The sequence below is a fragment of the Taudactylus pleione genome, unplaced genomic scaffold (genome assembly GCF_031769625.1).
Source record: "Taudactylus pleione unplaced genomic scaffold, aTauple2 ptg000117l, whole genome shotgun sequence".
Taxonomy (NCBI): domain Eukaryota; kingdom Metazoa; phylum Chordata; class Amphibia; order Anura; family Myobatrachidae; genus Taudactylus; species Taudactylus pleione.
Window position 1 is genome coordinate 248,284 of NW_028284519.1, and position 26,766 is coordinate 275,049.

General features: G+C 44.2%; 1 protein-coding gene across 1 annotated transcript in view; it reads left to right on the forward strand.

Annotated features, from left to right (window-relative positions):
- The window catches only part of NFATC3 (nuclear factor of activated T cells 3), a 215,539-nt gene that overhangs the window by 144,680 nt on the left and 44,093 nt on the right, over positions 1–26,766 (forward strand). Inside the window, exons 7-8 of the mRNA XM_088471830.1 lie at positions 14,769–14,824; positions 23,644–23,770. Of these exons, the coding sequence (XP_088327956.1) occupies positions 14,769–14,824; positions 23,644–23,770 (183 nt within the window). The remainder of the gene's footprint in view (positions 1–14,768; positions 14,825–23,643; positions 23,771–26,766) is intronic.

Consider the following 26,766-nt stretch of genomic DNA (forward strand, 5'->3'; position numbering starts at 1 on the left):
GGCTGGTTTTCCATCCCAATCCGCCCCTGACTCTTTATACTGTCTGTACTTCTGTTTCTTGTCTGTTTTATCCCCTTGTGTGGTGCTACAGAACCCTTGTGGTGCCTTTTATAGATAGTAATATTGTATGTAGCCAGTTAGTCTATGATGAAATAGTGCCTTTATACCACCTAGATGAGCAGCCAAAGCTGCCCATACACCTACCCAACCAGCATAAGCTCAGATTCATCATACGATTCCCCATAGCTCCCTGGCAGTCCCGGCAGCATGTTTGTTGTATTTCTTTAGCACAGGATCTGTCGTAAGGCACCCCCAGGAGGGTTAGGGTTAGGCTACGGGACAGGGGATTTAGGTTTAGGCACCACTCGGGGATAGGTTAGGGTTAGGCACCCCCTCTATAGGTTAGGGTTGGGTAGGGGTAGGTAAAAGTACTTACCACTGCCGTGATTCTCAACCAGCTGGGCTTCCACTGTTGGGATTTAAGCCGGTGGCTTTTCAGACCTATCCCGATCATAGACGTGACTCATTTAGGCACAGATGCACATCTCTTGTGTGTTCACGTCACCTTGGAGCAAAGTCCATTGATGATTATCTTAAACATTTTTTTAGCGCAAGTACTCCCACAAATGCAAGAGGGTGAACAGCTATGACTTATGGGTAACAGGGAATCCCAGTAGAAATGGTTTTATCAGGTTCAGAGGCCTAAACAACACAAAAGGTTTTGAGAAACTCAATAGCAGCTATTTTTTCACAAACTAGATGTCCATAATTGTTTTAGCTTATTTACTACAAAATGCAGGCAAACTTTAATTTTTATTTTGTCCACTTTGTAGCTTAGTAATCGTCTTTCATTGATCATGTAACTGGTAAATGTATCTTTATGGTGAGCTTCATGCAATTGACTATAAAGGAGTGTGTGATGGCTCATTCCTGGGGTTTTGTCTTTCTCCCCCTAAATTGTGATTATTTCTATTACCGGTAAATTCAGGGCAGAAAATGCCAAGTTTACCTGTGCAAAATGGGTTCTGAGTGATTAATCTCATGAGATGTAATGGCGGGCACTAGAAATCGCCTGTTTAGTTTCAGTAAGCATTAGTATGTAGGCTTTGATACACTAATGACCCAGTCTGTATGGTTAATATTTTAACAAAAGAATTGCTTCTTTATACAAGAATATAAAATAGATATTTAAATATTTATACAAAATGTTTCAATCCAAGTGAATATATCTAATCTATTATTTTGCTGTAATTAAGGTAAATAATTGATGTCTTGTATTATGTAAGAGAATCACATTAATATTTACTTATGTTGTAAGCAGCTGTCCAAACAATACGCCATTATACGTGAAATGCTCTTCAAAATGGATTGTTGGGTAATTATACATTAGGCAATACAACCCCATTGATGTTTCATTTAAAATGCATTATATCTCTTCCTTTTCAAAAGGAAATGTTGGTTCCAAATGTAGTTTTAATCCTTTCAGAGACAGGTGTTAGAAGCAGGGTGTCTTTTTGGTGTAAACATCTTCAATGTAACTACATTGCTCTGTACTTGTGAAAAAAAGAACAGTGCATTAAATTATTTACATTTGTAATTAATGTTTTTCATTTTGCACCGTGATCAGAATGCTGAGAAGCAATTTGATCACTTTCTTCAGGTTTAAGGTTCCTGAATTAACGAACCCACTTTTTGATCACTTCAGAGATGAGAAAACAAAGGAGTGGACAACCTTTTAGTATAAAATTTGTAAAACTCTAGATTAGCACAGATTTCAAGTTAATTTTTACTTTTTTTATTTTTTTTTTTCCAAGAGGTATTACACCCCTTAGTGATTAGATTGATTTATCTCATTTAGACAGTTAAATTGTAATCCCTTTTACTTGTTTTTTTACAATATATATATTTTTCTTTTATCAGACTGCATGGCAGCTCTGACATATAGCTTAATGTTAATCCTTGGTTAAAGTTGTGCAGACAATTAAAGGGGTTAAAAGGACAAGATCACAAAAAAGCTTAAGGTGTGCATCCGCTACCCAACTATGACAAGACCGTAATCGTACAGTCGTTCCTGATCCCCTGTATTGCCTACACTGAATGATATGTCATTCGGGGCAGGCACCCTCCCTCATCCCCGAACATGGCCAATCTGTCGTTATCGGCAGATTGACCGGCATGTTTGGACGATGATTGATGTCGGAAACTACCAGTGGGAGGGCGCATCGCTGGTAGTTTCTGGCATTTTAGTGCCCGATTCATGCACGATTAATGAGCCATTTAACAATATCATTATCGTTCAATCGCTCATTTTAAGTGGATACCCGCCTTTAGTTTTGGATAATGTACAAGAGGTTTCCTGAGACTGTTCTATTGATTCATGTGAAGGCTCATCTGATAGCGAGGAAGGGGAAATTAAAGAAGGAACTAAAATATTTAACCCTGAAATGAATGTAAAAAATAAAGCGTAAACGAGGTACACCTACAACCAATTTACTTATTTGAAGAAAATTAGTGTAGGCAGAGTATTTATAGTCCGTAAGTTGAGTAAAGAACTTCTGGATAAAGAATGGGAACAGTTGGAGAAAATACTATGGACCTGATTCTGAGTCACAGTTTTGGTCGCATCGACTGGTTTAAGATCAGTGCCACCATCCCCCTGAAGTCAGCAGCATCTCAGAATAACCCACAGTTCTGTCTACAGATCCATGATGCACTTCTCCGAAGTGTGAACACCCCATTCATATGTATGTACTGAATCGCTAGTAATTGGTGTCAGTTGCATGGGCAGGGCGCAAAGCATGTGCTTTTTCCTAAAGACTAAGATAATTCTGCATTTGGAATTGCGTGCAACTCTGAATCCGGCCCTATGTCCTTTTTCAAGAAACTGAAACCACTAACTGATACTATACCCAAAGTGAATATTGCAGTAGAGATCCACTTAAAAATCCTATGGAGACCTGTTTTAAGAAATAACATGTTTCCAGAGGTGCTAAAATTAAATCGTGTGCTGTGGCTACAGTCTCAGAGCAATTAGAATTTGAATAGACAAAGAGAAAGTAAGTATACAATACGTTTCAAAGTGTTTTTTCATAGTGGCTGCTTCCCAATTGAGAGCAGGATTTATTGCAAAATTTTTCTTGTGCAGAAATAGTCAAAAGATTTTAGTTTGTAGTGACAATACATTTTGCATGCAGTCTGTAAGTTCCACTGTCAGGACACTGAGGTGTTGGGTTCACTTCCCACCATGGCTCTATCTGTGTGGAGTGTATATGTTCTGCCTGTTTTTTAAGTTTCCTCCTACAATCCAACAAAAACATACTGGTAGGTTATTTGGATTCTGACAAAAATGAACCCTGGTTTATATAAGTGTGTGTTGTAGGGAGAGACTGATGTGAACAGCCAGATATTATTTGTACAGCACTGAGGAATATGTGTGCACTAACTGTTAATAAATAAATCTCACTTTGTGGTACCTATACCATCAGGATCACCTGTGGGCGAATTGGTACAGAGAGCTTTGCAACTGAGATACTCACACTATAGGATCACAATCCAGAAACTTTTAAGACTGGAACAAAACACTGCTAGTGGCAAGTTTAGAAATTAGGAGAAAGGGGAGTATCACAAAATAAATTAAAACTTTAATGGTTTGGGTGCTCATCTGCAAGCAATAAGTGCTGTGTATATATAGTCAAAAGGTAAAGACTACAAGCAAACATCTTAGAGGCAATAAATTAAAACTCTTCCATTTTACTGTTTTATGTACTTTTGACTCAATAGCAGTGCACAGGGCCGGCTCCAGGGGTAGCCGCTCCCTGTGGAGCTTGGGTAGTAGTCGCCCCTTGGCCTTATTACCATAAGCCACGACTCCTAGATGCCGTTATTTGGGGGGGGGGGTTCCCGCATAGCACGCCTCCCGTGTAACGTCTGGCTCAACACTCCGTCACTAGCTGGGCTTCCCACCAGCCCTCTCCCTGCACTGAATGGATGCCGCGCGCATGCGAGCAGCATCCATTTGGCTAGTCCGGAGTCCGGCACAGCTGCGGCGGTGGGGGTGCCCAACCTCCCGATTTGACCACCCACGGGACACTGCGGCCCACGGGTGGGACAGTGCTGTCCCGCTTAAATTGGGATGTTGGGAGGGGTACGCCCTCTATGGGGTGGCGCCCCTGTACAACCGCATTGGTCGAACATGCCTTGAGCCGGCCCTGGCAGTGCACATCAAAACTTCTGGCAAATTGCAGGACAGTTTTATTTAGCTAATTGGTGGATCTGATGTTTTTGCTGTATTTGTTACAGAGGACGGCATCTGCATTAAGTTGACACACTTCAGCAATCACAAAAATTCAGATTCTGCACCTTTCCCCCGATTTTAACAATTCTCCAAACACCCAATATGCATAGTGATTTTCAGATCTTTTTCATCCAAAGATCAGATCTGTGAATAATAAAAGTGCCCATTTTACTAGTAATGGTCTGCAAATCGGCTGAGTGTTACCTTATACTTGCAATCTACAGCCCTGATTGGTCTGTGAAATCAAGCATGTTGAACAACCTGATTGTCGATTCTGACCAAAATGTGATCAGAATCTGTGAATCAGTGAACCCTACACATTGTGTAAAAAAAAATTGCCAATCATCTGCAAAACGCAGAATGCCCCAATTGATTGCTTATGTATGGGGCCCCTTATGAGGGTTAAGCAAGAGAGCAAGTCAGCTAGTGTATGGGGGCTCATGCATATCCATAATTACTATCAAAGGGAGACCACCAAACCAAATATGGATGGCAAGAATACAGTACCACAAAATGAGGGGCAGGTTTATTAGATAGAGAAACGCAGATGTTCAGCCATCAATTAAACATACAGAAATCCTATTCACGCATGGTCTTTAAAGTGCACGTACCATAAACAGTCTAAAAATGTATTCATGGTACAAATTATTGCAGTCTGAACCACGTACCTGTTATGTGCAGGTCCCAGACCTCTGGACCTTTCTTTTGGAGCATTTTAAACTGCAAAGAGTTTCTTTAGAAAACTAGTGTCCTTTATTGTTAAGAGATTGGAGATCTCAGATAGGGGCAGGGAGAGTGGGGGTCCAGTCTTTTGCGCCATTAGAGTAGAAGAGGCGGGTGGCACGGACTGTATCCATTCAGATAGTAGGGCAGCAACAGAACTGCATAATCCAACCACTACTGTCTCCGGACTCCAGAGGTCACCTTCTCCTAGTGCTTCAAGAAATTTATATCATCAAGTTGAATTGGGAGCGTGATGCAGGGGAGACCTTTGATATTGAAACCATTAATTTATGCCAGGAAAAAAAACTATTTGCAGTCAAAGCTGCAAATACCCCGGCGCTCAATACAAAAATTGTTTGGTTATAATCAGTGCCAGCTGCAAGTAATACAGGTTTGATCAAAAACCTAGAGACAGAAGTCTCCACAAAAACAGAAGAAAGTATAAAATTGTTTTACTGCGCTATGCACTGTTTGATTTACAAATTTAGAAAACTCTATATAAGGTTTGCTGTCTGTTTAATTAAACAGGAGACTTGAATAAAATAAAATAAATCTGATACTTTAATACAATGGTCCACAAATAGACACTGATAATCAAATGTACATATATAAAATCAAACAAGATGAATCAATCATATAATAGCAATGATCAAATGCCTCTCTAGCTTAAGTGCATTGCTAGGAGAATGTAACTGTATCACTGAGATTTCTACAGCATAGCGTTCTAATGTTCAGCTCCTACACCAATGGCTACAAATGTAGCAATTAGTTTCCAATGGTGAGGCAGCTCACTTGCACTGCTTAGATTGCAATCACTACTGCGTCCCAGTGTGAAATGCAGTCACGCTGGAGGATAAACGGGTAAGTAATGACAGTTGGAGTATCTCACCCCTGGAAATCCGTGATCACAATAGTGTCCGTCCCAGCTCAGCCCGTCTGGACGTTGTAATTCCGCGGCTGGATGAAGCCGGGTGCCGTACAGCCAGGGACAGATGCTGCTAATAGAGCGGTGGCTCTGTGTCAGCTGGCGGTGAGCCCGGCCGGAGACAGGAGCTGCTGGTGAGCATTTAAGTTTTTCTTGACCTCAAATTAGTAATGTATGACTATTTTTAGAAAGGCAACAAATTAAAAGTATTTATTGTACAGTGTTATTGAACTGTTTGATTTTTCTGATATGCCCTTTTATCTATACATTACCGAAGGTGCATGAAACATTGATAGAGCCACCTGGCAGACCAATCATATCTGCCAGGGTCTCTATTCTACAACCATTGGCTATATTTGTTGACCAATTCCTTCAACAAATAACACTGCTTATCCCTAGTTATGTTGAACACAGAGAAAAAGAGATTTGCCCCCCAGCACACTGCAGCAAAAACAATACTTAAATCCTACATGATAATAGGCTCCTCTATTTCTCTGTGTTCAGTGTAAACCCCGCCCTTTACAAGCACCTGTGTTATGCAATTAAGCTGATTTGAGCAGCTACCATATTTTTTTGCTGCTTATCCCTAGTTATGTGAAAGACTAAGGAGATTTTGTTGATAAAATCTTCTCCCTAGGTGACTTACCTTTATAATGCACTATTTGTTTCATTGGACATGTCGTCCATATACACCATCATACCGCATGAGGCAGTTATAGTGGCGGTGCATAAACGAATTTCTAATGCTACCTGATCAGGTCCAGCAATTGAATTTATTATACAGTTACTTGATTTAGTTATTACCAACAGCCCTTTCATGTACAAAGATGACTATTACATAGAGCGGGCGGGGACTGCCATAGGTTCGAACCTGGCGCCCGCCTACGCAATTATCTTTATGCATGAATATGAGTCTTCTAATATCTTAAGTATGGTGATATGATCATGTGCTATAAAAGATTAATTGACAACATTTTCATGATTTGGAACTACACTGAGGATTAATTAGTAGAGATGGTAACTGAATTGAATGCTTAGATTCTTCAGTAAGCTTTACTTATAAATCAGATTCTGGCTCCCTTGATTTTCTTGATGGAATGGTATCTTGTGATGGTAAAAGGCTTGGTACAACATTGTTCTGAAAGGAGACGAATAGAAACACGCTTTTGTGTTCTACCAGTAACCATCCACCAAGATTAAAAGATAGCTTGCCAATATCCCAGTTTCTAAGAGTCTTCCAGAATAATTCAGATCCTATTAGGTCGGAGGCCCAAATTATAGAATTGAAGGATCGTTTTTCGGCCTCACCAGGGCAATGGCATGTCTAAATAAGACCCAAGTAATGGAAAAATTATTGGATGATCTAGGTAACCCAATTCGATGTAAAATCAGTGATTGCTAGGTCTGTAAAAAGGAATTGGCATATTATTGCAACTGATGCCTCTCTGGGGAATATGTTGAAGAAACCCCCTATGTTGGCATATAAACGTGGGAAAAAAACGCTATTGCTGCATCCATTATAATACTCAGCTTTGAAGGACAGCATGACGTGCAGGTCGATGGTTCTGGGGTCAGCTTTTCAACACCCACAAAGTAGTAGACCAGTTAGGATTAGATATAAACTTCATTGCCTGATGGTCTTTGTGATATACCTACTGACTTGTCCATGTGGTCTAGCCTACATAGGAATGACTACTCGCAATTTCCACGAACGTATGGCAAACCAGAGCTGTTCAATTAGACAAGCACTTCTGGCAGCACTGATAAGCCTGTAGCTAGTCATTTCTTGCTATATGGACATCAAGTGGCAAGTTTAAAGTGTTGCATCATAGATTGGGTGCCAATTCCCAAAAGGGGTGGTGATTGGACTCTACAATTAAAGAAATTGGGGTTCAAATAGATTTTCTAAATTGATGCCATTACCCCAAAGGGTCTGATTGAGTGCAATTCGTTTAATATTTTTTTTAAATAATATATTTTTTGAAATAACAATAATAGTTTTCTGGAATATTTAACACCTTCCTCTTGAAAGTGTTTAGGCTATAGTTTCTGCATTCATTTACTGTCTACTATTGTACCATCGTATTAAGTGAGGAACCTATTCTAGTGTTAATATTTTGACAAATATGCCATTTGTTTCTTTTGGTTATTGTATTTTGGTAATTTTGTGCTTGGTTCATGCATATGTCGTCACCGTATGTGTTCCATCATATGCGTTCCAGCTTGAATGCGGAATGGCCGCTTTTGGTGCCTTTTGTGGATTGCTAGCTATTTAAGGGAGTCAGAGTAGCATGGTAAGTTTGTACTCCTTTTTGGGTGGTCGTTGCTATTTGATTAGTATGACCGAAACGTCAAGACACTACAATATGTAAATAATAAATGGCCTGCCTTTTCTATTTTTGCTAAATACTTGGTGAGTGCCCCTTATTGCTAAAAAAAAATACACATATTAATCTCAACCAAATTTCGGGCATCGCTCTGTCTTTTATCAAGCTTGCATCCTTTTTTATTTTTTTACCATATACTATTGACTTCTCTGGTACCCTAAATTGATGTACCTGTTGAGTGGAGTGACCAGTTACTCACCTCAGATAGATACATATAGATGTATAGATAGATATAGAGGTACTGATAGATGAGAGAGAGCGAGATAATTTTTTTTGTATAGCTTGATAAAGGGTCCTGAACAGACCCAAAACATTGCTGTTTCTTGCACCAAATAAGCTCAGGTAATTTATACATTGAAACTGTTTCCAGAGGGACATTGCTTTCTGCACAAATATAATCCCTTTGTTTTGGCACCTAAAGAATATCTGAGCATCTGGAATGCCCACCTTTACCTTCATGATTCAATGTAGCACATAGCAAACGAAGATCACCAGATGTATAGGTGATCAATGGTATTGTTTGATTTATTGATGAAGCACCTTACTTGTAAAAAAAAGAGAAGGAAAAATAAAAGGGCAGGGATATTTGTGCTGTGCCATGTAAATATAGATGACCTCAAGTGTCACTGATATTGGATACTAGAGAAAAAGCATTACATTGGTAAGTTAATATATGCAGCACAAAGTTGGAAAATCATCTATGCAGCAAAATTAGAACTGGTAATTTTCGCAGCATTAATTTGAATTCAATCGGAAGGTTGTAGTAAGATTCTAGAGGTAAGCGAGGGGTGGGAGACATGCATCGCAGAGATACATGCCATTCTTTTTTTTTTTTTTTTTTTTAAATAGCTGTTCTGACAAGTCACTGTATATATACTGCAACATACTGTATGTACTTACAGATTGCAGTGTTTGCTTATCTTCTCTTCAGCGCAATATTGGGTCATGATGTGCACATTACCTATATTATGGAAGCCCAGCATCAGCAATTTTCTTGTGCATCTCTATAGGATCCCTAGGCATAATCAGTGATGTTGATGGACGCAATGTGCCATTCCATAGCACACATAGCAGCCATTGTGCATAATTAAATTACTCCATAAATATGGTAATTGTTTACAATTTATTGAAATTGGCACTAACTGTTTAAACAAATTGATACTTGTGTTTAATAGATTTGTCCAAGACTGAAGGATAAACCTGAATCACATAGCTGCACCATAAATCGCGGAACTTAAATTTGATATTTTGATCATTGATAGGGATTTTTGGGCTGACTGAAGGCTATAATAGCAATTGGTGACAATATAAATGCCCTTTGGGATTTTTTTTCCCCTACAAAGCTGTGAAACTAGTCAGCACAATATGGAAGCTCATTATGATTCTTGATGATGATGGGCTTTAGGATGTGCAAACACCATTTAATAAAACAGTAATCAAGTTTTCTACTTCAGGGTCCATAGGGTATCCACAGGATACCTTGGGGTATAGGTGTGACGTCAGTCATCGGGCACCAAAGAGTTAAGCTTTCAGCCTCCCAGGATGCACTAGGTCCCCCTCCTATACCCCGCCCCCGAGCCAAGGCACCTCAGTTTAGTTTGGTGCCCGGCCGGAGTCGGGTGCACCTGTCGGAGTGGGGGCTAGAAGAGCCCCTGAAGCTTTCTTCTATGCAGCTGTGGCTGCACATCTGGATGTACAGCATGGACAGTCAGTCCTGACGTCCATGCTGTCTTCCCTACACCCCCGCCGGTACCTGAACGACGGTACCGATCCGGAGATGCTGGTGAGCATCTGGGGTCACAGCTAGCGGTGACCCCAGATGTTCCGGACCATGGCCGGATTCAAGGGGGACAAAGGTAAGCAGCGGGGTCCCATGGTGGGTCCCCGCTGATCACATGGTCCTGAGTCCAACCTGCGCTTCCACTACCCCCTGGGACAGCGGACCGCAGCAGAGCGGTAGCGCTGCGGCGTCCCCGGGGTTAAATGCATGCCAGGGGAGCGCGCCTTCCCTGTCTCACAGCCGGCGCCTCCCCCGCTGCACACAGCCCTCTCTGCACGCTGCCGACTGGTCCTGTGGCAGCGCTTCTCCCCCAGGGCAGCCTCCTCTCTGCTCCTCGGCGGCCATCTTCCTCTGAACGCATGGTGAACGCTGCTGGAAGCCTGGACGGAAGCATCGTGGTTTGGGTCCCCCCGCATACCTCTCCTCCGATTTGGGTCAGGTCTGTGTATGCTGCGCTGTGTCCTACCAGGCCCTGTGTCTGCGTAGTTGATTGATCAGCGCTGTTAGTGCAGAAATTGATATTTCTTTGCATTGTATGTGACTGTGCTAGCGCTGCTGCCTGTAACTTTTCTTCTAAACTGTCAGCTTTATTACTATCCCTGTTCTTTCTGCTAAGCCCTTGCGGTGCGGTGCTGCAGGGTGGTCTCTCGCCTATTTGATATATAATTGGTGAGAGGGGTCACATACTTTGTGCCATCATGTCTGAAAGTGATTGTCCTCTCCGGCTACAGTGTACTACGTGTAAAGTACCGTTAGCGGAGGGGGAGGGTAGCGCGGAGGGCCTCTGCCGGCAGTGTTTGTCCATGGCGCGGCCTCTTACGGTTACAGCACCGGTACAGGAGCCGCCCTGGGCTTGTTTCGCTCAGGCGCTTACAACCTTAGTGGGCCAGTTAGCTCCGCAACCCGCGTTTACACCGATCGGTTTGTCCCAGCAGTCAGTGGTGTCGTCACCCATGCAGGGTTTCCCACGACAATTGGTGGTACCCCACAGTCTCCCTATTTCCCCGCTCCCGGTTTCTCAGGAGCCGGCGTGGGTTAACTCCCTGACGAGTTCTGTACAGCACTTGTCGGATGTGTTGCAAGGGGAGTCTGTGATCCGGCCACATAAACGGCCGGTGGCGTCTGTCGGCTCCTTATGAGGATGACGAGGGGACGTCTGATGATGGGGAGATTCTGGATCCTTACGATCAGGAACCTCTCCATACTAAGGACGCTGACGCTAAGTCCAAAGTATATATTCCTGGACTTATTCGGGCAGTCCGCACAGCCTTGGTGATTGAGGACGAAGTTCCCCCAGCGGCTAAATCTAAGTACGCCTTTTTCAAAGATGTGAAGGGCGATGCCACAGTCTTTCCTCTTTCAGGTCAGTTAGTGGACCATTTAGAGGAGGCGTGGAAACAGCCTGGCAAAAGATACCAGCCGCAGAGGCGCCTGGCGGTGGCTTATCTGTTCGCGGATAATTGTTTTGCAAAGTGTGAATCCCCTCCACAGGTGGATTCTCACGTGACCCGTCTTGTCCGTAGTGCCACATTGCCGATGCCATCCATGTCCTCCCTTAAGGATGCTACGGACCGCAAGGTGGAGATCTGCCTGAAGTCCGCTTATTCCCTTGCGGTGGGGGCAGCACGACCGGCTGTGGCCATTTGCTGGGTTGCCAGAGCGATGGAGCGCTGGGCGGATTCATTAGAGGCATCTTTTGATTCCGGCCGAACAGGCGGAGTTGATTGGTAATCTCCGTGATTCGGCCACTTATATCAACGAGGCGGCCTTAGACATTAGTACTCTGGTGTCTAGAATTTCTTCAGCAGCGGTGGCTGCTCGTCGCACCTTGTGGCTGCGATCCTGGAAGGCGGAAGCAGATTCCAAAAGGGGTCTGGAGGCGTTGCCATTTACCGGAGAAGTTCTCTTCGGTCCGGATCTGGATAAGATTGTGGCCACGCTGGCGGCAGCCAAATCGGCTTGTCTCCCGTCTGATTCTGTCCAAGTGGAACGGGCTGCCGCAGTCTCTGCAGTCCCAGACAATTGTGCTCACCCCGGAGGTTCGCCTGTCCCTTGCCTGGTGGTTACAGACGACCCATCTCAGCGGGGGACGTCCGTTCTGGGTTCCAAATTGGGTCCTGTTGACAACGGACGCCAGTCTTCGGGGCTGGGGAGCAGTTTCGGGTCCACACTTGTTCCAGGGCAGGTGGACGCCGACAGAAGCGGAGCTTCCAATCAATATCTTGGAACTCCGTGCGGTCTTCAATGCTCTCCAGCAGGCACATCTGGTTCTCCAGGGTCGCCCGGTACAGGTCCAGTCGGACAACGCTACCACCGTGGCTTACATAAACAGGCAAGGAGGAACCCGAAGTCGGCCGGCTCTCGTGGAGGTCTCTCGTATCCTGGTATGGGCGGAGCGCAATCTTCCGGCCATATCAGCGGTCTTCATCCCGGGAGTGCTAAATTGGGAGGCGGACTTTCTAAGTCGCCAGGACGTTCATCCGGGGGAATGGTCCCTGCACCCGGACATTTTTCAACTGCTGGTGGACAGATGGGGTCTTCCAGAGATCGACCTCATGGCGTCCCGGCACAACAACAAGTTGCCGGTGTACTGGTCTCGCACAAGAGACGAAGGGGCGTCTCTGGTGGATGCTCTGTCCGTCCGGTGGACGTTCCGGTTCGCATATCTGTTCCCTCCGGTCTCCCTTCTTCCACTGGTAATCCGGAAATTCAAACAGGAAGGAGGGACGCTCCTGTTGATAGCTCCCGCGTGGCCCAGACGGCACTGGTTCTCAGACCTTCAGGGTCTGTGCGTGGACAGTCCTCTGCGGTTGCCGCTACGACTGGACCTTCTGTCTCAGGGTCCTTGCCTTCACCCGAACCTGACTCGGTTGTCTTTGACGGCGTGGCTGTTGACTGCCATGCTGAGGTCCCGGGGGTTTTCCAGCTCTGTAGTGCGTACCATGTTGCGAGCTCGGAAACCCTCTTCCGCGATGATATACCATCGCGTGTGGCATACGTTCTTCCAGTGGTGTCGACCGAGAGGTTATGCACCGCGGGAGTTTCATCTGTCTCGGATTCTCGCCTTCCTACAAGCGGGACTAGATCATGGGCCTCGCCTTGCTTCTTTGAAGGTACAGGTTTCGGTAGGATTGCTACAATCCCGGATGTGCGCACCTTTATGCAAGGTGTTCTCCGCATTCAGCCGCCCTTTGTTCCACCTGTGGCGCCTTGGGATTTGGCTGTGGTCCTGAGGGCTCTCCAAGGACCGCCGTTTGAACCACTGGGCTCAGTGGATCTTAAATGGCTGACAGCTAAGACTGTTTTCCTTCTGGCTATTGCTTCGGCCAGACATGTTTTCTGATTTAGGGGCTCTTTCTTGTAGACCCCCTTTCTTGGTTTTTCATGGGAACAGGGCAGTGCTCCGCACTCGGCCCGAGTTTCTTCCCAAAGTTGTTTCCCAGTTTCATGTTAACGAGGAAATCGTTGTTCCGGCCTTTAACTCACCGGATCTTTCCGTGGGTGAGGCCTCTTTGGATGTTGTGCGGGCCTTAAGGACTTATGTTGACCGCACTTCTTCGTTTACTAAGTCGGACGCCTTGTTTGTCCTCTATGGCTTCCGTAAAAAGGGTTGGCCTGCTTCAAAGCAAACTTTGGCGGCCTGGATCCGTATGGCTATTTCTGAAGCTTATCTTCATGAAGGCCTGCCTGTTCCTCCTTCTCTGAAGGCTCATTCCACTAGGTCTGTGGGTCTTTCGTGGGCAGCTCGACGTGGTGCCTCTGCAGTCCAGATCTGCAAGGCTGCTACGTGGTCCTCTGTCCATACCTTCGTGAGGTATTACAGGTTTGACACCTTCGCCTCTCAGGATGCTTCCTTCGGGCGGCGGATTCTCCTTTCTGCACAGGAGCGTCCCCACCCTTAAAGGATACTGCTTTGGGACATCCCCAAGGTATCCTGTGGATACCCTATGGACCCTGAAGTAGAAAATGAGATATGGTAAGAACTTACCCTTATCTCTATTTCTACGAAGTCCATAGGGTTCCACAGGACTCCCGCCCTGTCGCACCTGTGCTGCAGATGGGCTTTGCTCTGGTCACCGTTTTTTCCGTCTCCCTCTGGTGTGAATGTGATTCTTGTGTGTGTCCAGATCTTTTTTCTCTCTTCCTTCTCCTGCTCCGACCTATGGCTTGGTAACTAACTGAGGTGCCTTGGCTCGGGGGCGGGACCTAGTGCATCCTGGGAGGCTGAAAGCTTAACTCTTTGGTGCCCGATGACTGACGTCACACCTATACCCCAAGGTATCCTGTGGAACCCTATGGACTTCGTAGAAATAGAGATAACAAGGGTAAGTTCTTACCATATCTCATATTATTTAGGTAAGAAATAGGAAGACACAGATTGCTGCTCGGAGTTGTGTGAAATGATTACTTAATTTATTAGTACAAATAAAACACTGCACAGCATTTTGGGAAGGTGCTCATTGCATTATACCTAGGAGTCTTTGAATTAGTGTATTAGACTTGCCTAATTTTGAAGCAGGCATGTGCCAATGAAATCAATTTTATCAGTTCTCCCTTTATCAAATGTACTCAATGCTCAATTTTAATCTACTGTATTATTTATTTAAGCCACTGGATTAATTCTACATGTTTTAGTATATTTTTTTCTTTGTTTCTTAGATGGACGTCCCCAGTGGGAAGTGGAAGCAAAAATTTTGTCTGAAAAGAGACAAATGGTGAGGAGTTTGGCTTTTGTTTATTGATCTTCAGCAACACGTTAAAAGGCACTGCAACACCTTCAGATATGTCCTTGCTCAACTAGCCTCAATACACCATGCAACAAGATATGCCTGGCATGAGTCAGCCATCAAGTCCCATGCAACTCTGCTAGAGTTGGGTACCACTTTTTGCCGAAAATGCATCTAAAGCTGGGTACACACCTAAAGATTTTGTATCCAACTAGTTGATTGGCTGGTATGGGAGTAAATGATGATCAGCAATTTGCTCCTAAATGCCAGAAAACAGATGAACATTTTGAACAAATTGTTTAGATCAAACATTTAACGAACAGTTTTTGTCCATTTTCCCGCGTTTGGGAGCAAATTGCTGATTGTCTTTTGCTCCCATACGTTACCAGATTTTCATTCCAACCAATCAACTAGTTGAATGGTTGTACAGAAAATCTTTAGGTGTGTACCCAGCCTAAGTTGCAATGCGAGGCGTCTAGAGTGCAGGAGACTGTGCTTATTAATTTGATATGCAACACTTGTATATCTGTGCAACTGAGTCTGTAAACGGAACTTGGAGTTTTAAAAAAGCTGTCGCCGCAGCATCAAAACACTTCTCATGCTGATTGACTCAGTCACACACAGGTATACAAATGTCATGTATCAAATTAATCCGCACAGTTTACTGGTGCGTCCTAGTTCTCGTCGCATTGCGACTTAGGCACATTTTCGGCAAAAAAAGCCACCCGGTGCTAGAGTCTCACTGGCCTAGACACGCTGAGAGTGGCTGTTTGGCGCGACTCCAGCAAAGACAAATGAGGACACAGATTTATCATCAAGTGATATTCTTGTTATCACACGTTACTAATCTTATATGGTGCTCCTAACTGTCATGTGTTAGAAAAATGACTGGAGCTGATTGTTTGGAGCACCATTAAAGATTAGTAACGAGAGGTAACAGGAATATCACTTGTTGATCAATCTGGGCCCTAGTTTGCTGCAACGCTTACAACTTAGTTTTTTGCATCGCTTACAATTGGTAAACTGTATTCTGGTACCTAATAGCGTAGTCCTGGCTGCTAAGAAATTCAAAATTCCCACTCTGAGCCGGGATTCGGCACATGCGTGCATCTCCAGCATAATTATTATACAATGAGTTCAGGTCGGGATGCTTAAATGTAACCAGAACTACTATTCACACTACACTACAATCCTGAGCGAGAATGACAGCACTAAGATGATGTTTATTCGCTTCAATTAAATGTCCTAAAAAGGACGGTGCTCTTTTATAAAGGTACGAAGATCAAACACTTGTAAACAAAAATATGGATCTATTCAGAAGTACAGATGTTACAGTATGTACAAAGATGTTTAAGATGATATACAGTTCCCAGTGGCTAACGCATACCTTTTTATATTCGTATCGTTCTGAAGAGAGAGGCAAGTATACTGTTGTGATACATTCACATTAAGCAGCAGAGTTCATAAAAGTAAAACTTGTGAGTTTTAACGACCTCAGTGATGAAAATGGTTGGATCTGATCCCGCTCAATAAACTGTTAAAAATACAAGTCATCAGGGGTGATCCAATTCAGTGGGAATTGAATAGCGACGAGAGGGAGCTCCCAGAACTATTCGATGCAACGTGCGGTTTAGTCTGACTAATGATTTCTTCTCCCCTCCTGGGGGTGCGAGGAGAAATCCACCTCAAGTGTTGCCTGTGAGGCTGTTTCCCGGCTTAGCACGACGAACAGCCTTGTGGTTGGCACTTTAGTAGCGAGAACCAGCATTCCCCTGGCTAAACACCCAGGTTGTTGCGAGAACCGTTATCTCAACTTAACTGCTTCCTGGTGGAGTAAACATTGCGGCGTATATAATAGCTCCGGGAGCTCCCTGCCGGCGCTATTCAATTCCCGCTAAACGGAATCGATCCCATTGATTATGGTTCATTACAGCTTTATTGCTGTTTATTTCTTTTATAGGAGGTCTGCAATATCCTAAAGTCACTTGTCACTGCACTTTATTTTATTGTACAATATAACAGATCTCAATTTACTTTCTTATACAGTGTAACTGTTAATTCTCGTTACAATTTTCTCTTGACAATTTTATTAGTTCATTGTCAAGGAGACCAGGCCATAGCAGAGCATCTAAATATTTATTTTTGCTCAGTATTCACTACAGAAGGAGAGGAGAAGGGGCCATAGTGAATTTGCAAGGACATGAGGTAGATACAAATACACTTAGAGGAGAAAGTTCTAACAAAACTCTTAAAACTGAAAGTGGATAAATCAATGTGGCCAGATGGGATAAATGAAATAATATGAAAATAGCTTATTAGTTCCCTAACAGAGTAAAAAGTTTGGGACTAATAATAAATACCATGCAGTACAAGGTAATTTGGTCAATGGGAAGATTTCTCAATATGGGATGTAAATGCGCAGGGGAGGTTCCTGTTAGATCAAGAATGTTTAATACAAACAGCTTCCAGTATTACAGATTGGGAATTTTGTCGTCTCTCAAACATTACATGGGGTATAGTCAAGGAAAGAAAAGAAATAAAGTACCAATCAGTGATTATAATTGAATGCAAGAAGAAAAATCCTTGTTAGGGTATTAGTTTTCATTGTGTGAATCCAAGAAAGATCCAACTAAAGGCACAGGTATCGGCTCCCAGTGTTTCTCTGGGATCCAAACAAGGTTCAGAGGAGTTGATTTTACCTAGCAGGGTAGTTTGTAGCTTTGCAATACCTCAACCTAGTACTGTTATATGTTCACTGTTTCAACCAATGACTGATGTGTCTCTGGGTTGACATTGAAAATGGTTTTCCTGATGGCCAATCCAACATTTTGTATCAAATTTTTCATATGAACTTGGAAATAATGTTACCATCTTTTTTATCCACAGTGAGTGAACATAAACTGCTTTCATTACATCTTGTAAAAGCAGGACTGAGCATCTTAGGGGTCAGTCCTATGGCCACACTTTACGGCAGCCCGGATTCGCTGAAAATTGCTCACAGCCCCATAGGGCTCCGAGCAAAATTCAGCGAATTTGGGCCGCGAAGGGTGCGAGGTGCCGATCCTTTGCCGGCTTTTTAACGGTTGCAACGGCAACCCGCACCCTTTTCATTTAATAAGATTGACCCCTAAGAATGCAGAAATACTGTTTGTTCTTCCAGTAAAAAAAATAAAATGTATGTATATATATATATATATATATATATATATATTATGCTACGAAGTGTGGCTATTAAAAGAAAAAAAAAGACTGTACTTGTAAAAAAGAAACTGTGCTGCGTGAGTTAGAAGGTAGTGAGGAGCATTGACTTTGGACTATCCTAAAATGGTTTTGCAAGTTTCACCCCTCTCGCACAGCTAGTATGCTGTCACACAGCGTTCAAATAAGATGTTTTTCCAGTGCATAGTAAAAATGCTTAGTTCAAAATTAGAGCAACGTGTTAACTTTTGGAGGTAAATTGACAAAATGCCCAATGAATCTTTCCGTATGCTAACCGAGGCTTAAGGGGCAGATATTATGTCACGTGCACTTGTGTTTGAGTGACACAAAAGATTTAGTGGCTGTCATGTGGATGTAGAAGATGATGAATTAGGCCTTGCACAAGTAAAAACATGAAAAAGTGGAAAGCAATTTGAGAAAACTGTTCAAATTGACGTAAATTCAGCATCCGAATGATAGCAGAAATGGTAAACATCAACAAACGGTTATACAAGCTTTGCATCAAGATCTTAACATGACAAAAGTTTTTGTTCCAAGGCTTTTTACTGCCGAGCAGAAAGAAAATTGAAACACGTGTACAGACATTTTGGAACAATTACAACGGGATTCACATTTTTTTTTGATAAAGTTATTACCTGTGATGAAACCTGGATTTTTCTGAATTTTCCTGAGGGAAAAAAAGCGCCAGTCCATGCACTGGGAAACACCATCACCAAGAATGAAAAAAGCACTTCAAAGCAAATCCAAATTCAAGCTGTTAATTGTATTCTTTGATATTAAAGGTGTTATTTTGGTTGACTGGGTACCAGAATATGCAATAGTGTCTCAACATTACTACAAAAATGTTCTAGCAACTCTGCAGGAAAGAATCAGAAGAAAGAGACATCTGACAGATAATGAGCTACAGCGCGGCTTTGGAAATAATGGAAAATAAGAATGCAGCTGTGTGGATGCAGAAGGGGAGTACATAGAATGTGAGTGGAGTTAAAATGTATTTGTCACGGTGTCTGGTATTCTGTAGATCTGGCACGGGGCCCAGGGTTTTAACTGAGGAGTGCAGGAAACTGAGGCTTCAAGATACCATGACTCATAGGAAATAGAGGTACAGGCAGGCTAGAGCACAGGTTCTCAAACTCTGTCCTCCGGACCCCAAACAGTGCGTATTTTTCAGGTCTCCTCACAGAATCACAAGTGAAATAATTAGCTCCATCTGTCATTGTGTAATTACTACAACTGTGCACCTGCTGGGTGACTTGGAAAACGTGACCTGTGTGGGGTCCTGAGGACCGAGTTTGAGAACCTCTGGGCTAGTGACACTAAGAATTACAGACCGGAGCAATGCAAGGATACAAGACTTGGAAAGGGAAACCCAAGCCACCGGGTAGCCTCTCGCCTAATGGTCCAAGGACCAATCAGGCCAGAGAACTACACCAGTGACTAGAAGAACCTGAACTCAAAACAGTATAGTACTGACAGTCTGGGCCTGGGAACCAAGACAGGAATCTGAGTCTAATGTAACCAGGAAAGAACTAATGAAGCTATATCCCTGGTACAGCTCTGATGCAAGACCTGGACCATAATCCGGAAGGGGAACTCAAGATAGAGAGACACTTCAGGCACACACCGTACTGAACACCTCGATGCTAAAAGACTGTGGCCCGATCATGCCCTCCAGATCTGGAACCCCGACACTGACTGTTAGCCCAAGACAAGAGCACACAGTACAGGATAACCAAAATAGTCAACCTAGATTATGCAGTAACCCACTATGTGTAGGAATACTTGCAACATAGTCCAGATGATGCCCGCACAACGCAGAGTGGAATCCACGCAGGTGATAAGATGTGTGGCAACAGCAGATGGTGTGCACCACAGGTACACTGGCAGAGCTGGAGTTGGAAGCGGTCTGTGTGCAGCGTGGTTGCCGCAGCGCTGATAGATGGTACACAGCATTAGATGGAATGCAGACGATCAGTCTGTGTGCAGCGTGGAAGCCGCGGCGCTGAGAGATGATACACAGCGGTAGATGAAATGTAGACAACAGCAAGCGGCATGAGAGCCGCGATGCTGAGATGGTATACAGCGGCGATGGTAAACAGTCCCGGTTATTTGTATGCGGCATGGAAGCTGCATCGCTGAGAAGCAAACAGTGATGGTACAAGTGGGTAATGGTTGAGTTTCAGCAAGGAAAGTATCCACAGGAGAAAGCTCTGGAAACACAGGAGACACTGAGCCTAGAACGATCCTCAGGAAGGAACACCGTTGTTCAGAGGCCTAGAAATATATAGGTAATTGGTCAGGCTGACCAAGTGAGCGGTAATCACTGGGATAGTCTGATTGGAGGTTTTAGACACAGCAATGAATGAATGTTTAACCCTGTATGGGCGACTAAGACCACAATTCGTGACAGTACTTAAATATAGTTAAAAATAATTATGGCGGCATCCCGACAGTCATTAGGGTTGAAGGTAAGTGGAACACTAACCCCTAACCTAACCCTCCCTCCTCGGTGCCTAACCCTAACCTCGCCCTAGTGCCTAAACCTAACCTCCTCGTACCTAAACCTAACACTACCTCAGTGATCGCGCTGAGCGGAAAAAAAAGTATGTCCCTGGGACCCCTCACTTTCAAAAATTTGAGTCCTGTTCCAAAGTCCCATCACAATTTATGCTTTTAAACTCCCCATATGCCATCAGACAACCCCACATGCCCTAGCATAGCATAAACTATGGAAAGGCACATTCATATAATATTTTCAGCACAGATAATGCTTTGCCTTGATCTCACATAGCCAACAGGTGTAGTGCTGGGAGCAGAGGGCCGGATACAAAGATGGACGGATTTGCAGAGCCGCACACAAGCGGCTGGGACCACCATTGCGACTGATTGTGTCTGTCGGTGCAGATCCTGGCCTTGTCCCACCAAGAAAACTGGGTCTTCACTCCCCTGTTTCTGGAAACAGTGACCATGCACGCCCCCAAATGCTGCAGCATGCCAATCATGTTGCAGCTTGAGGGCGTCTGCGAGCGAGATCACAGGACCCGCTTTGCACATGCGCAGACCCCAAACAATCAGATGTACGTTCAGTCTGATGAACGTGCATCTCTGAATCGGCCCCAGAGAGGGGGGCTATGGGCAGGGGACAGTGCTGGGGGCGGGGGCAGGTGACTGCTTTGGCAGTGCTGGGGACAGGTAACCGTTGGGGTAGAGCTGGAGGTTGAGGGGGGGAATGGATGGCAGTCCTGGGGACAGGTGGCAGCTTTGGCAGTGCTGAGGACAGGTAACAGTTGGGATAGAGCAGTGAGTTGAGGGGGGGGGGAGGGATGGGAGTGGGGGCAGATGGCAGCTTTGGCAGTGCTGGAGACAGGTAACAGTTGGTAAAGCTGGAGGTTGAGGGGGGGAGGGATGGCAGTTCTGGGGGTGCGGGCAGGTGACAGCTTTGACAGTGCTGGGGAGACAGGTAATAGTTGGGATAGAACAGTGAGTTGAGGGGGGGGGAAGGGATGGCAGTGCTAGGTGTAGGGAGGGGAGCCTCAGGCTGCAATTAAAGCATAACAATAAATGTTATGGAGCGTGTGTTACTGCAAACATGCGAATAGGCTCAATCTCATGTTGTGCATCATACCAAGGTTCCCATTATAGATACATTCATCCTGGCTGTCTAGAGCTGTAATGTGGGATACTGAGCAGGATGGTATAAATGGTACAATTTGCAGACAGCTCCAGTCATTGAGCAGAAAGTGAGCAATGTGGCAAGAGTCTGGAGCCGCTGCCATAATCGCAATATTAGTGAGTGAAAGGACAGCAGGTGAGGGAGCTGAGCCCAGCAATACACACCCTTTATCCTGACCTTGCCGTACATATGGCCACCTGACGCGAGGGCGGGATGCAGCCGTGGCCAGGGTAGTTCCGGAGCTCTCCAGGATCGGTCAACATGGTGGGGTGGTGAGTGTTTTGGCTGCCCGGGTGGAGCGGCACCGTGGCGGCGTGTCTCCATCCTGCAGCTGAGATGAGGGCGCCCTTGCACGAATTGGTAATGGATTTCCCCTCACAGAGCGCTCTCCAGCGAAGAGTCTCCGCTTTCAGTTCATACTTCCGGTGCTCCGGCCACCAGCATGATGCGACTGGTGACACACCGCGCCTGTCACCAGCTCAGGTGGAGATGATTGGCTGGGGAGATGATGCTGATGGGGATTGGGCGGCTGAGGATTGCCACAGTCCAGTGCGTCCTACGGGACCCGGACATATTTAAAAACTGAGTCCCCCACGCGCTATATCACGTAAAAACACGCTATAGCGCGTATTTTGCAAACACTGTACCTCCCTGGTGCCTAAACCTAACCTCCCCCTAGTGCCTGAACCTAAACCTCCCCCTCCCCGTACCCAGATGCGCGTAATAGCTTAGATCATTTTTCTACCTAATAAATTATCGGAAGTATAATCAGACTGAGGCAAATGAAGGGCATGACACATGTCCAGATAACAATGTGATGGATCAGCTCGTGCAAAAAAAGTCAGTTCGGGAGTGAGTCAAAGGCTCGGTACACACTAGACGATATATCGTACGAACCAGTCGATATTGGCCAGATCGTACGATATATCGTTCACATTGTCTAGTGAGTACGGACTATATCGTGTATGATGCGCACTCCCGCACATCATCAGCGGCATCGCCCGTGTATGCACTTGCCGATGCCGGGAACACCACCGGGTCCCATCGCACGACAGGTCGGCTGGTTACACATAGTTAAATGTGTACCCAGCATAAGATTGTGCAAACTTGGTTTCAGAGTCTAGTTAGCTGGGGGATCTTTCAAAAGTGTTATTCACATAACCGGTTGTATTTTTTAAAACAAAAGTGGATACGGATTTTATTGGGGTAAAAAATATATGAAGCTTTACCTCATCTTAGTGAAAGCTTTAAGTTTTTCTTTACACAAATAAGCTTCCACCCGATCCACCCAGTATAAAGAAAATTAATATGATATATTTTTACTTGGGGAGTCCGTCAAATGAAAGAAGATAAGCTTCATTATATACCATCAGGAGTGTGTCTTTAAACTGCTTGTCTTTGTTGGTGCTTTATCAATAAACCATGATTATTACTGGCTTATCTAGAATGGAACCAACCCACTTTAAGGGATTCTATGGAGTATTTAGAAGTAAAGGGGAGTATTGTTTTACATTTTTTATTTGAGGAGCTTGATGCAAACAAAAATGTGAACTTTATATCTAATTCCCCTTTCAGACTTAAGATCTGGGAAATTGCCGAGTGTATAAACCTGGCAAATTCCTGCGTCTCAGCCTAACCCTTTGTAAAGAGCAGGGTCGTGAACCCGGGACTTCATCCTGGGTTGTTTGCATTTACACATAGCAAAAACCTGGGTTTTTTCGTCTGTGAAAGAGGTATAAAACACAGGACTTGCTTGATGTGGTTATGGGTTTAAACAAAATGCACACATTATATATGGCTGGTTTTTCTGAAGCATTACAAATACGTTTGCCTGTTTGTATATAGGATATTCAGACTTTCTTCCCTGATCGCCATTTTATATTCATACTGAATAGAATAATTCCTTCCTTTTCAGACTGAGATTGTTGTTGAAATTCCTCCATACCACAACAAGTCAATTGTGACAGGAGTTCAAGTACAGTTTTATCTGTGCAATGGGAAAAGGAAACGTAGCCAGTCTCAGCGGTTTACCTACACACCAGGTCAGTTACTGTGCTATCATTTCATTTTTTTTTTCTGTAAAGGTGTCTTTACACTTGCCAGAAACCTGACATTTATTATCTGTTATCTCAATGTGTTTTTGTTTGTTTTTTCTTTCCTCATTTGTAGCATAGATATTTAAAGCCAAGTTTGTAGTTGAGCTCAGAGCAGTGGGTGTGAGCTTGTGAATCCTGGTATCATTGTCACTGTGTAGTGTTAAGTGCTGGAGCACTGATAGTTTTAGTCTTCAGCATAAACATGAGAATTACAGGATACAAGGTTCTGCACTCCTCACCTGCTTAATCTACTAATGGCTGACACTTCCAGCCTTCTCACAATTCACAGTCCAAATGACTCTCTTCTTCCCACCTTTACATGTATTTCATCTATTCCGTTAAATACTTTGTACTGTTGTCTTTACTAAAAATACAAGGTTATCTCCAATTTAATCTTCAAAGTATATTCTCTTAACGTAAGATCAGTGAAACGGAAACAGAAGATTCTCTGCCAAACATATTTTATGCTAGAAAAAAAGCATCATACACTCTATATATGTTTATCAAAGGTGACGTTATGACGGCTTTATGTCATAAGCCACCATCGCGGCTTGTTACCTTCACGCCGTATTCTCCAGCCGCAGGGTCTGACAACCTCCCCGGTCACCAGGCAATGTGGATGCCGAACTGGGATGGGGCCTGCGGTTGCTGGGAGACCAAGACGCCGGACGGCCACAGGTACTGCAGGATAGACTGCAGTGTTTCAGCTTTCAGCCATTAATCAATCTGTGCACCCGCAGCTCATTGGTGGAGAATTTTTCATTGGTCTGTCTGGACCGGCGCCACGCTGCCAGTGATGGTTTACACTTCCTGTGTGAATCCTGGTTCCTGTCAATCTGTCGATGTAACTGTTTGCCGGTTTCCTGCCAGTTCGTGCCCTAGACTGCCTTTTCTGTATCCCTGGCTGTTTGTACCATCTTGCTGTCATCCTCAGCCTGCAACCTCGCCACACCAGCGGCATTCTCCTCTGACTTCCATCCCTGGCTAACAGCCATCTACTATTGCCGCTCACCCTACCATCACCTGCCTGTGACCTAGTTACCTTTACTACCAAGGTTGCATCTCTGTCCTCAAGGTCGCACCACTGCGGTCAAGGTCACGCCTCGGCCCTTAAGGCCGCATCATAACATTCGGACCACATCTCGGTACTCAAGGCCGTATCATATTTTCTGAACCACGTCCCATCCCTCAAGGCTGCATCTCAGCCCTAAAGGCCGCACTTCGGTTCCCAAGGCCGCATCATACTATGAAGCCGCACCATGCCCCTCAAGGCCGCATCATATATTCCGTGTCACGTCTCAGTGCTCAAAGCCGCATCTTGCCGTCCTAGTCACATCTCGGCTCTTAAAGACGCATCTAGTCATTCAGGTCACTAAACGCGTCTATTCCAGCATTGTGACTTTAATTGTGACCTGTTCTATCCAGTACCACCATTTGCCACATAACATATTGTGATCTGCAGGAATGCCGTGTAAGCCTCTGTTGTCTCTAGTTTAAGACCAGACTGCCTCCTAAGTACCGGTGAGCGTATCCAGCTCTAAGGAAACAGCAGGTGGTTGTTATTGGCACTTTGGCCCTCATTCAGAGCCGCTCGCTATTTGCGGTCGTTCGTTCTAAAACAAGGGGTGGCTATTCAAATGAACCGTTCGCTAATTGCGGTCTGTTCACGCCTCTAAGTCTGAACGAGCGAGTAAAACTTGCGGTTGTAATTTTGAAAAATACGCCCCCTTGCCGCTCGCACCATACGTCATGTCCGCTATTTATTAGATTAATCGAGTACATCGAACAGCGTATGAACTGCTCGCTATTCTTGTGGCTGGTTTTTTCAACCGCTATTTTGCGAGCAGTTCTGAGTAAAAAAAAAACAAGTGACGTGGTCAATGACGCTGCTGTATTATGCACTCCCTTAAAACGCCCGTTTTGACCTTTAAGCACGCCTGCGTTCGAATTCCACACCCCCGTTTTCAAGCACCTTCCCCTGTTACCACCCACATACGCCTCCTTCTGTCACTCAAAATAGCAGGCATTCGCTATATAGCGAACAAACGATTTTCGGCCGCACTGACTGGTTCGCGCATGCGTATTAAAATCCGTACGCATGCGCAGATGTGCGAACATCGGTCAGAACGAACGAGCGGCCGCTTACGAGCGGCTCTGAATCAGGGCCTTTATTTGAATTCTGTTTTGTCGTCTTTTTTTTTTTTTTTTTTTTTCTCTCCCCTTTTTAAAAAAATAAGATGTGGTGAGGCATTCCAAAATAATTTTTATATTCAGTGAAATACTTTTGTAATTTGATATGACTGATCCATACTTAATTCACATGTTCCATGACAGTTCAGTATTTACTGGATTTGTAGATGAAGTGGGGAACCATGTAGTCATTTATTAGATGGATATAAAGATGCATTTTATTGGATATGAAGCCAAAATGTCAGAACTTTTAGGCCCCAAAGCTGGCTGCATCTTTCTAGGAATTGTTTAGTCAAAGCTATGCCAAATGTATCCGTACACTATTGGACTATTATCTAGTCCAAATACATATTTTATGTATTATTTATTATGAATGTGATGGTGTCCACTTGGATAGTTATACTAATGTCATACTAAAATAATGTATTCCTTTGGAGATATGGGCAGCTGCATTCCAAAAAAAAAATGTACACAATGGATTTTCTTTGGCCTACTTTGGCCTTATACTTTCAAAAAAGTACTTTTTTGTAAGACTTGAGGCAGCAATTTTTGAAATCTGCATCCAAAGCTGTATAAGCACCTGCTCTCCTAGATCTGCCACAGCAATTACTTGAATATTGCTGATTGTGCACCACCGAGTCTGTGACTGTTTCACCTACCTCCACTACCAGGGCCACAACTCTGCTACTATTGCATACTGTGAACTGAAACTAATTAAAAACATATTTGTTTTGAATAATCAAATTATGATT